Below are 14239 nucleotides of genomic sequence, written 5' to 3' on the forward strand. Positions count from 1 at the left end.
CCCACAGAAAATAAATCCCATGCTTTGAAATGTAAGTCAGGGCTCAGAGTCTATTGATTTTTATGGCAGCTGAAAAGAGCTAGCAACACGATAACCTGAATAAAAAACTAGCCGAAGGTAGAAACACATTTCTGATTAACATCAAATTTCCTCCTTTTGAAATCAGCAAATGAAGTGATTCATGCCATGTGCAAGGGACTTTTCTTTTCAGCATCAAATAGACCTTCTGTTTCAATTAAAAAATTAGTTCATCTAAATCTTATTCACGTTTTTTAGATCTTCCACCACCACCCGACCCGCCCCCTGGTCAGGGTTTAAGGCAGCAAATAGTCCCCGGCCAGCGCGGAGGCTCAGCAGAGAGGAAAGGAAGCTCTCTTGAGAGGCAGCATGCACCGAACGTAGATGAAACAAAGAGTTCCCTGGACCGGCAAGCTAGGACATCACTAGAGTGGCAGCGGCAAACCCAGGAGTGGATAAGCTCTACAGATCGCCAAGAGGATTTCAGGAAAGCCCAACACAAACAAGCCTTCGGATCAGGTGTGTGTGCGCTGCACCAGCCGAGGCAATGCAGACGGCTTCTTGACGCTTCTCAGCTAGGGGTTTCTGTACCTGGCAAGAGTCTAGGATCACCTCACGCCCCTCTGTGCCGGCACTGGTGAGGCTCAGGCTGGAAAATAAGAAAAGGCAAAGTGAAACGAGAGCTTGTGATCGAACTGTTTTCCCTCCTGCAACAATGAAATCTCATTAGCACCTGACTCGGTGCATTCATTACAGTGTTTTGGCAATTAATATTGTTGTCAAGCATAGCGGTGGAAAAAAAACAAACAGTTTCAGGCAGACAGGGGAGGAGAAACAGGATTTTAGAGTATTTTCAGTTTGATTTAATTATTTATACATATAGGGACATATTTTCTAGTTCTTTCAACTTGCTTCTAAATTGGCAGTGGTTGTTTTTGCATGCCTGCAACAGGGCTGATCCTTCTGAGTTACTGATGTTCCTTCCAGCGTATTTAAAAACACTGTCTTCTTCTTATTCAAGGCTATGACAAAGTAACATTCAGCTCTGAGGCCCAGCAACACGACAGCACAGGTTTTCACCTCTGTATAGGACCTGTTCACTGCTGAGTGCTGACTTTATCTCCTAAATGAATTTCAAGTCTGTAAAAATGTGTGCAGGAGGCGATGCAGAGCTGGAGCTGTAGTTCTACAATATTCAGAGATTCATTCTCTCAGCCTGACCTGAAGTAAAAGCTACTGCTTCAGCTTTTACCCTCATACTAGGGTATTTTCTTTAACCCACTAATCACGTTATCCCAGTGCTGATTGGAGTGATACAGGAAGACAATTAAGAAGATTTAAAAAAAAATAAAAAAAATTACTTGGTACGTGGAGCTTTTTGTAGGGCTACACTGTTTCTTCAAGTATGTATGTAGCTCCCACAGTAACACTTAGATATTCATATTATCCATCTCTTTCTTGATTCTGTTCTACTATTAATGCTCCTTGTTAATCTAGCACTAATACCAATGGCACTCTAAAAAAAGAAAGTAGTAGTATGCAGGCAAGCCTATCATGGGGGCAGGATTTACTGAATAAAGTCCTCCTAGGAAATATTGGTACCCATATTTAACATGTAAGTATTTTAAATACAATCCATATTTTGAAATATAACAATAACAGTACTGTTACCCCCCACAAATCTTTCAGCTGTATAAACAAGTGAGTGGTTGTTCGTGTTGTGAAATGATGATATCAAGTTGCAGTTTAAAAATAGTGTGTGAAATTCATGCCACTTGGTGAAATGGCAATTTTAATTACAATGTGCAAGATGTACAAACACACAGAAAGTAGCCTGAATATATTTTATACATCTCATTTCTTTCAAGATTATTATTATTAAGGATGCTTCTCTGACCTGGTTAGCAAGAATTCCCTTCCTTTTCCTCTGCTTCGTAAGTGTACAAATAGAAGTTGTCAGTCACCCAGTGATAGAGAGGGTATGCAGTAGTAAAACTCCTGTCCTGCAGGACTTGCATTTATCTGCCCTTAAATAAAAAGAACTCGTTCTTCACACTTCCAGTGCCCTATGTAAGCATTGAGTTTAGGGCTGAAGTGACTGCAGCTATCTCTTTCTTGTCAAATTCAGGATGACCAGAGCAATTGCATATCCTTTATGCATGACAAAAGGTTCTTCTAGGAGATATTATGGTTTTACCCTGGTGGGTAATCTGGGAGGGATTCATAAAGTTTGTGCACAGGGTGGGCCACATCTTCGTATCTGTCTGTTTTCTTGCACTACAGCTTCTTGCATTACAGCTTTCTTGCTTTTCTTGCTATTCTTTTCTCTGGCGTATTGAAAAAAAGCTACTCTTGCGTGCGATGCTTTTTTGTGTTACTAAATTTTGGGGGGTTAATAACATTAATTGAACTTCTTCCCTTTTCCTTTATTAATGACAAAGATATCTGTAAATCTATCCTGTCCCAGTTTTCAATTGATTTCTAAAAGGAGTTATTAGCTATCAGCTTCCAGAAAATAGCTATTTTGCAGTTTACATGGCTTCATTCAGACATTAGCAAGCTGTGAGTGAAATTTTGAAAGCAAGACCTTTGGTTTGAAGTTGAATACAATAAAAATACCTAATTCTTGGAACTCTGTTTCCACTGGTGGCTTTCAGTATAAACACGATCACCAAGTTTCTGCCAATAGCTTAATTGTGGAACAACAATTGCAGAGCATCAAAGATGACATTCTCAGCTACCTCTTTAAAAAGCATGATTTCTAGATCAAGTTACAATAGTTTCGAAAATATGAAAAGCCGTTCGGTTATCTTATGGGGTATAGAAACATCATTACACACACTTATCCTGATTTCAGAGGGGCTAGAATTATATCTTCAAATTAAAGGCTCAGCATTTCAAAGAGAAAGGTGTCAGCAAAGCCTCCTCATATTCTTTGCAGGCCTGGGCCATGGGGTGCTTTTTTGAGTATTTAATGTATGTGAGCCCATTATAAGGACTTGAGAAAACTGCCTTTCATGTGCTAGAATGTTGTGAAAAACTTAGCCTTTATTTTATGTCACAATTGCTTATTTTATGTATTGTATTTATTTCTGAGGGCACAACAGATAATTTAATACACCATATGCTCTATAATGATAATGCACTTTATATTTATTCATGGTCTTTTTTTCTCAATATTTCATGGAACCCGAAGGAGGCCTTATCCTGAGCCCACAAACAAGAAAAACAAATCAATTGACCATATATGTCATCTTCAAACTCTTTTGCAATGCTAGTGACTTTTCTTTCCATCCTTGAAAAATGTATCCAGCTTTCTGCTAAACTGATTTATGCTGCTTGCTTTATTGCTGCCTTAATGCAAGCTGTTCCATATTTTAGCCAGCCTTTGGAAATCAGGTTTGCATCTGATTCTGTTGTTAGGGCTTGATATATAAAGAACACGTAACATAATTTAGGAGGCTATGGCTGTTAAATGCTGTTTCACCATGTCTTTTAAGCATTTCTTTATATTTCAGCAAGGACAACACACGGTCATAGCACAAAACACTGATAATGCCCTTATGTCCTGCAGCGCAAATATTCTGGTCCCTTGGGCAGGGCCAGAGGGAGATACTTTGGCAGAGAAAGAAGTCAGCTGCCTACCGCCTTCTGCAACAGATTTACCTTACAAACGGGTTCTGTTCCATAACAGATCACATGAGGAATTCCCGTCCTACTCACTTGTGGCAGCAGGCACAAAGAATGAAATCCTGGGTTTCTTCCACAAAGTTGTTCTCATTTAGCATCTTCCTAAGTTAATTGTGCCTCTGCAGCAGCCTTTGCAAAGGCTTCAATATTGAGAATTAAAGCATTTTTATCTCTTCCTTCTTTCCAACCGTCCCCACCTACTTTTCCTTCTGTGTTCCTGCCCTCTGTCAAAGTCTGCTTCTCCATATCAGGTTATTTAAGAGTGAAGACAATGAGAAAAGCGAAATAAAGAAACACCTTTCAGCCCAGATTCACTTAAAAAAAGAAAAAAAAAATGTAAGATTCAAGCAGGAGATATCCCACCGATTCCAGAAGGGGCAATTCCTCTGTTTGAGGTTGAGCATATATACTCATATTCTTTCTTCACTCAAAATATATTTAGCAAGGTCTCTTTCTTCAGCTTCTGAGACAACAAAAAATGGATCATACACAGCAAAGAAATAAAATAGTGCGTCTATTTCAGTGTTAAATCAGTGGTGCTGTTTTGCTTCTTAGGTCAGGATTATTACAACAGTATCTCCTGGCAACTCTAATCAAATGTGATATCTTGTTTTACTTCATGCTATATGAAGACATACGGTCCTATGCTTTATTGGTATTAATCCTGCTCTCGCAAGCAGTTCATTAATACAGGTCTTCACAGAGGAAGAAGCCAAGTGAGAAAAAAGCAAGCCTTTTGCTCATAATGGAATATGAAATAAGCTGCAGGAAGATTTACTCACCCCAAATATTACAACTACTAATACTATGTATAATATATTTTCCAATGTAATTCACAAGTTAAAAGAATCTTCAGAGTACTTTGCATTGTTAGAAATTACTGAGCAGCTGGAAGCTAATTAAATTAGCTGATATTGTAGTTCTTTATCTAAATTGATTGAGGTAACGTTACCATAATTTAAGTTACAGAAAGGGAAAAAGCACATTCATGTAGGCTTGAAGCAAAAATCTAATCATAGCTGCATTGTTTTGCAAATTGTGTGTGCATCTATTCTTATTAAAGTATCTATGATTCATGATCTATTCATAATGAATCTAGACTTTTTATAATTAATACAAACTAATTTATGAGTTTACATGAAAGCAAGATTAAACTCAAAATACACTGACTTGTGTATTTTCTTAGTAAAATTGCCTTGCTATAAAGCAAGACAAAAGACAGATATCTGAGGGCAGGAATGAATATGATGTCCGTATAAGTTTAGCTTGTTTATTTGTATTTATAGGAATATATTTGGTATTTATTTTGTTTTGTTTTGCTTTTCTAGAAGAGGCACTCGTACCATATAGTAAACCCAACTTCCCATCCCCTGGCGGCCACAGCTCTTCAGGAACAGCTTCTTCTAAAGGATCGACCGGACCTAGAAAAGGTGAAGTCTTGAGAGTAGGTCACCAACGCAATGCCAGTGACCTTCTTGATGTAGGCTATGTGGGATCAAACAGTCAAGGACAGTTTACTGGTGAATTATGTAAGTTTATCTCTAGCTACAGTTCAAACTCTCAAGTAGACAAAAAGAGATAAATTATAAATCTGTTGTGAAGAGAGGAGAAAGTTGAGTGTGATAGTCAGAATAAATTTTACCCAGATCTTTTTTGCCTTCTGAGGTATTTTGCCTGTGGCGACAAACAAATGTAGTTCTTCTGTTCTTTGATTTGGACCAGTTCAAATCTGCGTAAGCCATACCAACATTATCTGCATAGTACATCTTCCAGTCTGTAATGCTAGTGAAACACTGGGAAAATTGAAAAGAAATTCTAGTGATTTAGAATTTTCTTGGCAAAGTGTAGTGTGCTTGTCTTGGAAATGCCAGTGGCAGTTTTCTCAGAGGAGTGAATAAAAAAGGTGCTGAATTTGTTGGGCATGGTGGCAAGGTTGTGATGCCTTCTCCTTAAGTTTCTGTTGTTGATGAGTAGTATTCTGTTCTTTTTGACCTTAGTTGAAGCTCCTGTTTTTGACTGTGTAGCCCAGTTTTTCAGTTGTATACCCCAACTCTTTCCTCAGCTTTCCAGGCCAGGGGAATTGGTTTCCAAACTGTTTTCTACTATCACTCAATATCTGTTAAACCTTGTATAAAACCATCTCAATGCTGTGTACGTGATGGTGGTACCAGATGCCAAAGGTTTGACTATTGTTTGATGTAGTACACCAACATCCCAACCAACTTAGGCATGCTGCTATGTTTACTAGTAAAAGCGACGTAGCTGTTGGCACGTCTGCCTCCTGTTTGCTGCAGTCAAAGCCTCAGTACCTCCTGACACTTATTGCCCAGTAGCTTGTAAGAGAGCTAATGGTGATCCCCTAACCCGGAAATGTGCTGTCTTAGATATGGTGTTGGTAAGTGCTGAATTTTAGCATCCGTTGCTTTTCATCTTAGAAGCAATTAACTCTTTTCTCCCGACCTATTGAATATTCATCCTGTGATGCAGTGATATTGCCATAGGCTTTGTTTTGTGGGTTTTTTTCTCCTTATTACAACCTCTTTCTCTCTGTTTCTCTCTATAGAGTAGTTGAGAAGACACATTGCAAGCTGCTCTGATGGACCATCAGGTCTGAACTCATGGAAGTGATGACACTAAACAGTGCAATGAACATTTTCTTTATTTATGTACTATTAAAAGAACTGTAAATGCAATGTAAAGACACACAGCCACACATGTCCCACAGATACTTTACTTGTGTTCTTCTCTTTAATACACCATCCACCTTAAACTATTCCTTGTCAGGAGTATATAAAAAAGAAAGAAAAAAAAATAATCACCCTCCAGGATGAAAAGGATTTCCTTCTGTATATAATTTCTTTTGTTGCATTGCTATGCAAGCTCACCTTCTTTTTAGCTATGTTCATATTCATGTCTGTTTTTACTGGTCTGTTGTACTATATGTGAATTAATAGGCTGTGGTGCCATATATTAACTTTTAATTGTGTAACTTTTATGTTTAAAGTTTGCACTGCAATTTTATTTGGTGATAAGCACAAAACTCTACTCCTCATGACATGAAGAAAAAAGAGACCGAATGTGTGAAGAAGGTTTACATACTGTAAGCTACTTTGGATAATGCTGGATGTAAAGGAGTATGTTAGGTGGTTTTCCATTGGGGTGTAGAAATGAGAAAGTGACAGGCAAAACTGATGTCAGTAAAGACATTAGAGACAGAGTTAAATCTTTTAAAAGCAAGCAACAGAGTTGCTCTTCCTATTTAAGAAGGGGTCAGAAGTGTGAGATTAAGAGTGAATATGAAAATTAAAGGTAGCATGAGATGGCCTAGACCCTTTCACTAGAATGATGCCCTTAGTATCTGTTTTTAGCCATCCCATGCCATTAAGTAAAGAGGAAGAAAAACAAACCTTGCTACAAACAAAAGAACTTAAGGTGTTTCACTAAAGCTGTTTTTGTATTGCGGTTTTAGAAGATTTATTACCATTAATTTCTCCAACCCAAAATATAAGACAGAGATTTCCCAGGAGAAACAAACAATATAAACTCAAGGAATATCTAGTAACTAGTTAAGGATGCAATTTATTATTAAGAACTATTCAGGCTGCTTCCAAAAAATTGAAATGTCAGAGTATTTTATTTCATCTTTCCAATACATGTACAGTACAATAGAGGATAAAGCTGCACCACTGAAATTCATGACATTAATTGTTTTGATGCAGTCTAAACAAACCTTTGTGTTCTGTTACCTGAAGTCTACGAGAGCTGAAGTTGGAACCACTAAATTTGTAGTGAAATGTTTAGTGTTTGGAAGGAAAGCAATGGTCAAATTATTTTCGGCTTGCATTCAGTACATTTCTCGCAATAGAATACATCCGAGAAGTTGGATATAAGCAAAGAAAATCTTTGACCTGTGTTTTAGTGAGTGGCTTCAAACCCTATATGATGAGGAAATAACGCATGTTTATACACTTTTTGAATAAACCAGACTCTGTAAGTGGACATTAATGACAGCATCCTGTCTCTTCATTAATTTTCATGACTTTGTCCAAATCTTCTGTACCTCTCAAATTTCAGTGAGTAAATTGTCAAACTTTTCCTAGAATATTGTATGTGGATAGCCCACTCATTTGATGCTTAATTTAAATATTGCATCCTACAGCTTATTTCTGTTAGCTGTCTGACCATGAACACAAATTTCCATTTGAATACCCTTTTCATATAACCAGTCTATGTTGTTTTATATATTGCCTTGGAGCTCACCAGTTTTAAGAACACTTTTAGTAACAGCAGAATTTCAGAAAAGTAAATTACAATGCTAAATATGTGTTGCTTTTCATTTCATTAACCTGTTCCATGATAAGATAAAACACTACACCCATCAACTATAACTCAGCACTATTGAATATTAAAAACATGCTAGTTAACTTCCTTAAGGTCAAGACTGTTATTTAGCAGGTTGCAAACCAAAAAAGTTGAGGAAAAAAATGTGTGCATTTATTTCTATATGTGACCAATAAATATATGTAGTTTTCCTGCTTGTTAAACTATTATAGTTAAATCCATTACTTAAAAATGTGCAAAAATGTTCAAGCAAGATAAAGAAGACATCATATTTACATACATATGTTTCTGATTTTGGTATTATCATATGAAGAGAAGACTATTCAGTGTACAATTCAAATTTAATTCTCTGGAAAGTGTTTAACTCAGTCACTGGTAGATTTTTTTTTTTTCCCTTTTGAATTTGAAAGCTTGTGCTGAGCTTTGGTGGAACACCTTACTCACTATATTCTATTCAAAATTCAGTATCATTAGACATTGATAAAGCCATCTCAATTACTTTCAAATATGTGTTTTATCTCTTCCACTGGAAAGTAAATGTGTGTCAGTATTAAAGCTGTGCAGTACCATGATAGCCACTAACTTGTCCATCTGCTTCTGTACATTTTTGTTCATTAATAATTTGCTTACAATATTACATAAGGTGTTGTTGTGTATCGCAAAGTGTCTCCATTATCTTACAGGTGATGTCTCTTCTTTTTTTTTTTCTCTCTCTCTTTTCTATACAGTGTACTTCCAATGAACCACAGTACATATTTTTTAAAATGCCATTTAATTTACTATTTTAAGAGAAGTATTCTTCTTTTTTTTAAAAAAAATGGAAACATTTATTGTGAATAATGTGTTTAAAGAAAAGGGATGTTGTGGCAGCACTTAGAATTGTTTTTTAATTTGTTTTTTTAAAAAAAACCTGTTTATTGGCTACAGTTTGTTCACGAAAAAGTATGACCTCTTAATGTGTTTCATTGGTATTGTTAGTGCAGCAAAGTTTAATTGGCATAAAAAGTTGGTTAATAGTACTGTTGAAGTGTGTATTGTATATTTACTGGGGAAAAAATAAAACATATTCACATTTCAAATCTATGTTAAAAGACCTTGAGTAAGGAGTCAATATGTGAAAACCCAGACTGGGAAAATCAGGCAATAATAACATAGACTGCGCTATAATCATCACTGTCCACTTACAGGTAACAAGAAACATTTTGTACGCTGTTTTTTTAAGTAAGCTAAGAGTTCTCTTATACATAGGCCAGTGGTAAACATTGCCTGTCCATAGGGATTTCAGTTTAAGGTCCTGCCTCTACTGGGAATAGTTGTACCAATGCAATTACACTGCTACAGCTATTCTAGTGATGCATCCTCCATTGGTAGACATGCTATCTCAAGGTGCAGTAACAACTGCAAGTGCACAGCTGACTTTTGCTTCAAGCCCATAAAGTACTGGACATGTAAAACCTGTGTTCACTGGGTCTGAACCCTTGGACTTGGGGTTTTGTACTGGTGGAGCTACTGCCGACCCAGTACAGAATATCCTGAAAATGGATAGGTAGATGCTAGGTCAGTTTTCCTCAATCTTTGCCTTGAATATCAGCTCAATCTTAAATATGGGAGGGCTGAAGGACCGAATAATAAATTGTTACATGTGCTTCAGTGGTGTATTGCTGTATGGGCAGCCATTTCAGTGATGCAAACAAAAGCCATTTCTTTTTTGTTAATTATTATTTCTCAAGTCCTTATTCAAGTCAGTAAACCTTTTGAATAACTTTCGATTGTCACCTGAAATACAACAGAAACACCATTCCTTGGGAAAAGTACAAAAGAAAAGGAACAAGGAGCGTTTTAAGTATAGTGATGTAACTATGCACCAGTGTGAAAGGAAGACATGACTGTTTGAAATAATGATATACTGGTTTCTGCTTGCCTCAGCCTGTACGTTGCCAGCCAGGAGAAGAGGTGTGTACTAAGGCTGAGAAAGAGTCCTCACAACTGGCAGAGGAAAGGTAATTGGGTTTGAGGAGATTCTGGCAGGAACTTAAAAAACCCAATAAAAATAGAGGCAGCTCCTTTGGCTTTTCTACGATTTATGCAGTTTGGGGTTTTTATGATTAATGGCCATGTGGAAATTTAGCAGGGGCACTAGAAGGAAAAATCTGGCCTTCTTTTGTAAGGACTGGGGGGGACATTTTTTTTCTGAGGGGAGGCTTTTTTAATTTTGTTTTTATTTTTTTAACACATTTTGTGTTCCACCTGTCTGGAACACATTAGCTAACAATAAATTATTTTTGAAAGTCATGTGGGCAACGGACAATTCATTTAGGAGGTACATTCAGATAGCAGGAAAGATGGCAAAGAGTAATACTAAAACAAGGAACACATCCACTGCTTAGAATCAGCCAAGTCCACTACAGTTTCACATGTAATTCTGAACGGTTGATAATGCATGTAAGCTTCATTGCTTTGGTTTCCAGACCAAAACAAATTATCCAAAGCCCACAGAAGGCTTAGATCCTCAGGATGCTAAATCTGGTAGTTTATTTTAAATGTGTGGTTAATCCAAGTTGGTGAGAGTAGAGTGTGCTCAGGGTGCACAAGCCCCCAGCCCTGGCTGCTCGCACCCTGGCAGTCTCCAGCTGGGAAGCTCACGCGGTGTCAGGCTTAGCAGGTTTCAGTGGATCCCTCTGCTAGGCACCTTGTCGGGCATCGCATGTGTAGAAGCAGGGTGCTTCACTGAGGATGGAGTTTTTCATGGCAGGAAAGGTCTCTGATGAGTTAGGCATTGTGGTGGTTCACATTGGGACCACTTAGGCAGGCAGAGGTCACATTTTGGGACCACCCTCCCCAGTCCTTGTCTCGGTGCTGTCCTGCTGTGGTCTGTGTACTCAGTGCTGCTACTGTCCCCTGGATTTGGGGTGCCTGGCATGGCAGGGTGCGAGAAAAGAAGAGGTGCAGTGGTGTTGGGGGGCACGTAATGGTCTGCATGCATTGAGTGGCTGAATACATGCCCTATCAGTTAAGAGGAGACCAGGGGACACAGCAGAGCAGTGGTCCCTAACATCTGCTCTGCTGTTTCTAGTCCATTCCCTGCTCCTGTTTCAGACTGACTTGTTGCCCTGCCAGCTGCTCCTCTACCCAAAATAACAGGTATGACTTCAAGACATCTCATGGGACCAAGAGGAGATGTAGGGCCATGCCTACGTGCTGTGAATGTGGACTTGGGGATCTGGGGAGAGCTAGCTCTGAGCTCTAGCATTGGCGTGAGGACTAGGTTGCTCTCTAGCCTGCCTTTATTTGTGTAGCTACATCCAGGAAGACCCCAGCAGAAAACAAGTTCCTAGAGCGCATCTCAGCACTGCATCTCTTCTGGTATGTGATCCTCATTCAGTCTCTCATAGACCATCCTGAATTCGATGACAGCTTTTCACCACATCCTGAGGACTGAAACGGCTTGTGCTGACATTTAGGCAAGTGAGGTTGTTCCTCTCTGCAGCAGAATGGAAAAAAAAAAAAAAACCCAAAACAAACAAACAAAAAAACACCAAAAAAGCAAACTTGTCACTTAAACACAAACCTTTTTATAACAATCCGCCACAATCATAGAAAACAAAACATTTCAGATGCACGTTTGAGGATTTTTTTTTTCTTTTTCTTGGTATTTTGTGTTAGCTACCATTGAAATTATCAATTTATTTTTTCAGAGCTGCTACACTGTCCCTCCATGCTCCCCCCGCACTGTTCTCCAGCACTTATCTTTCAGCTGTAAAGAAGTTATGGTAAAGAATAATTACATGTGTACTTCCCATGTTATAACTTTAAACAACAAGGTGCACAGTTGCATTCAGTTCAATTGATCAAAGCCAGGTGGGGATGAAATGTTTCTGTTTCTTTTCTACAAAGGCCTGCTACTATTGGTGCTGATATTTGTTCCCCATTTATGCTGATCAGTGCATCTTTTGCCTTCAAGGATGCCATTAGTAATTCTCCTTTGTGTTCAAAAGCAGGAATCCATTGTGCAGCACTTGGAGAGCCACTCGGATGCAGGTAAAGAATATAACAGCTTGAGCAAGTGCTAATTAGAACCAATTAAACTTAATTGACCTCCTTTGGCAGTAAAATGCATAATAGAACTTGCTCTGTCCTTGCAGAATGGAGATGTCGCCTCTAAGCATAAGAGTGAAGCATGCTTTCGGTACCAGCCTGTAGTAATTATGTGGGTATAACAACCAGGAAGCGGCTTGCTCCAATTTGTTCTAATAACTGAGCTCTGCTGTATCAGGGCAGTGCAATAAAAGTGAGATTTCTGGTTGAGTCTATTTAAAAACCTAATTTTTACAGAGCAAATGGGCATCCCAAGATACCAATACTAATCTCTAGGAATGAGTTGGCAGAAAAATACAGAGTCCCTTTTGTAGGTAAGTAATGGTGTGAGCATAAAAAAAAAAAAAAAAAGAAAGAAAAAGAAAAAGGCAGTTACATGCCTGCAAGTTGGAAATGGCTCTGATGCTCAGAGGCTGTGTCTATCCCGAGTAGTGGGTGTAAGCCCTGGTGTGCCTGGGTTGATGCCTTGTCTGGGTGAGTGATCCGCCTACAGTTTAGCATGGCTCCCCACTGCACCTCGTAATGAGGTTGCCTCTTGCAGACTTCTGTTTCAAAAAGGGGGACTGGCATCCAGCCATCTGAGGTTTGCAGTCTCGTGGGACTACAGCACTACCTTGGGTACCAGTTTGGACAGAGGTATCCAGATAAAAGGAGAAAGAGCAGGGGAGAGAATGAAAGTTGTGAAATGTAAAATTGCACAAATTCGAAAGCATCAGTGGTGGGTGCTAAACTACACATCCCTGTGAAAAGCTGAAAAGCCATTCTTACTGGTAAAACAGAATTGATCCAGTTTCAATGACCATGTTTGCTGACTTTTTCCTTGCAGGAACTGAATGCGACTGATTTTGCTGCTAACTTGGCCTTACTATGAACAGCAATAAAGGTGTTAGTCAGGTGGGGACTTTGATGTGACCAATAACATCACTCTCCCTTCAGGGAATGTTCATGTGCTGGCTTGTTAATGAATTTCTTTCCTAATGAGTGTCATTAAAACCCCTTTGATTAGCTATTTGTGTGAATGCCCTTCCTTTTTCCTCTAAGCTGCTACTTGCACTAGTGGCAGCAGCATTTTGCCCTAGGCAGGAAGTACGCAGCTGTATTCCTTGCCTCAGGAATGCAAGTCTGAGGCAAACTGCAATAGGGAAAGGGGGGGAGGGGGAGGAAAAAAAAAAAAAAAGAAGACCTCACGGATGAGTTGAAGTTGTTTTCTACACATGTACAACCTGAGCAGGCAACCAGCATTCAGATGAGAATGTCATTAGAGGAAATGAAGAGCAATAGGTGGTGATGGTGAAGCATATAACAATAATTTACATACACCTCAAGTGCCAACGGGCAAAGAAACAAATAAAGCTATAACCTGGGGAAAGGGAATGCCAGAGAATAAATGGAGCGCAACAAGCAAACAAAAAATGCCATGTCATAAAATGTAGCAAAAAGCCTGGAAAACAAAATTAAAAACAAAACAAGTCATTTCACATCCCAGGCCCCTTAATGAGGTATTGATGGCATAGAAATTGCCTACTCCAATGCCAGACAAAAGGAAGACTCTGAAACACAGAAACAATTAGGAAACAGATTTGGCTATCTAAGGTTTAATAGAAAGAGATGTGGCATAGCAGAGCACAATTAATCACCACTTGCCTGAAACACTTTCTTCTCCTGAGCTACTGCAGACCTGTGTCCCTCCCTCCCAATCTTAAAATGACAGGCACCCAATCCGGTTTGTGCTTAAAATAAATCTCACCCTGCTGTTTCCTCCCCAGTCCCCCAAATCTCCCAGTGAACGGCAGATTCTGATAAACAAACCTTTTCCATTTACTCGTGTTGCAGGATTCAACCAGCTTTAGCCTACCCACCCCCTTCTGCCTTCTCTTCTTTTTTCCCCATCAGGCATAAACTTCATCTACATATTTTCTACCTTGTTGTTAGGCATATAATGAGGCTTTTCTATTTTTGTCCTTCTTTGCCCAGAAAGCTGTCTTAGACATGTCACACTTAGAGATTTATACAAGTTCACTTTTATGTTTGATCTATGTGGACTATGAGGTTTAAGTTTAAACTAGGTCATTGGGTGCCTTTAGAGCATTTGTAA

The 14239-nt window shown here is 38.8% G+C and overlaps 1 protein-coding gene across 12 annotated transcripts in view; it reads left to right on the forward strand.

Moving 5' to 3' along the window:
* The window catches only part of ROBO2 (roundabout guidance receptor 2), a 471362-nt gene extending 462230 nt beyond the window's left edge, over positions 1–9132 (forward strand). For 5 of the 12 annotated variants that reach the window (XM_055702516.1, XM_055702515.1, XM_055702519.1 and 2 more), the window contains 3 exons: positions 277–537; positions 5037–5237; positions 6272–9132. In XM_055702516.1, coding sequence (XP_055558491.1) covers positions 277–537; positions 5037–5237; positions 6272–6273 — 464 coding nt within the window. In that variant the 3' untranslated portion in view covers positions 6274–9132. The remainder of the gene's footprint in view (positions 1–276; positions 538–5036; positions 5238–6271) is intronic. The other 7 variants (XM_055702520.1, XM_055702525.1, XM_055702524.1 and 4 more) reach the window with 3 other exon arrangements.
* The last annotated feature ends 5107 nt before the right edge of the window (positions 9133–14239 follow it).

Source organism: Falco cherrug, chromosome 2 (assembly GCF_023634085.1).
Source record: "Falco cherrug isolate bFalChe1 chromosome 2, bFalChe1.pri, whole genome shotgun sequence".
In the NCBI taxonomy this organism is placed as follows: Eukaryota; Metazoa; Chordata; class Aves; order Falconiformes; family Falconidae; genus Falco; species Falco cherrug.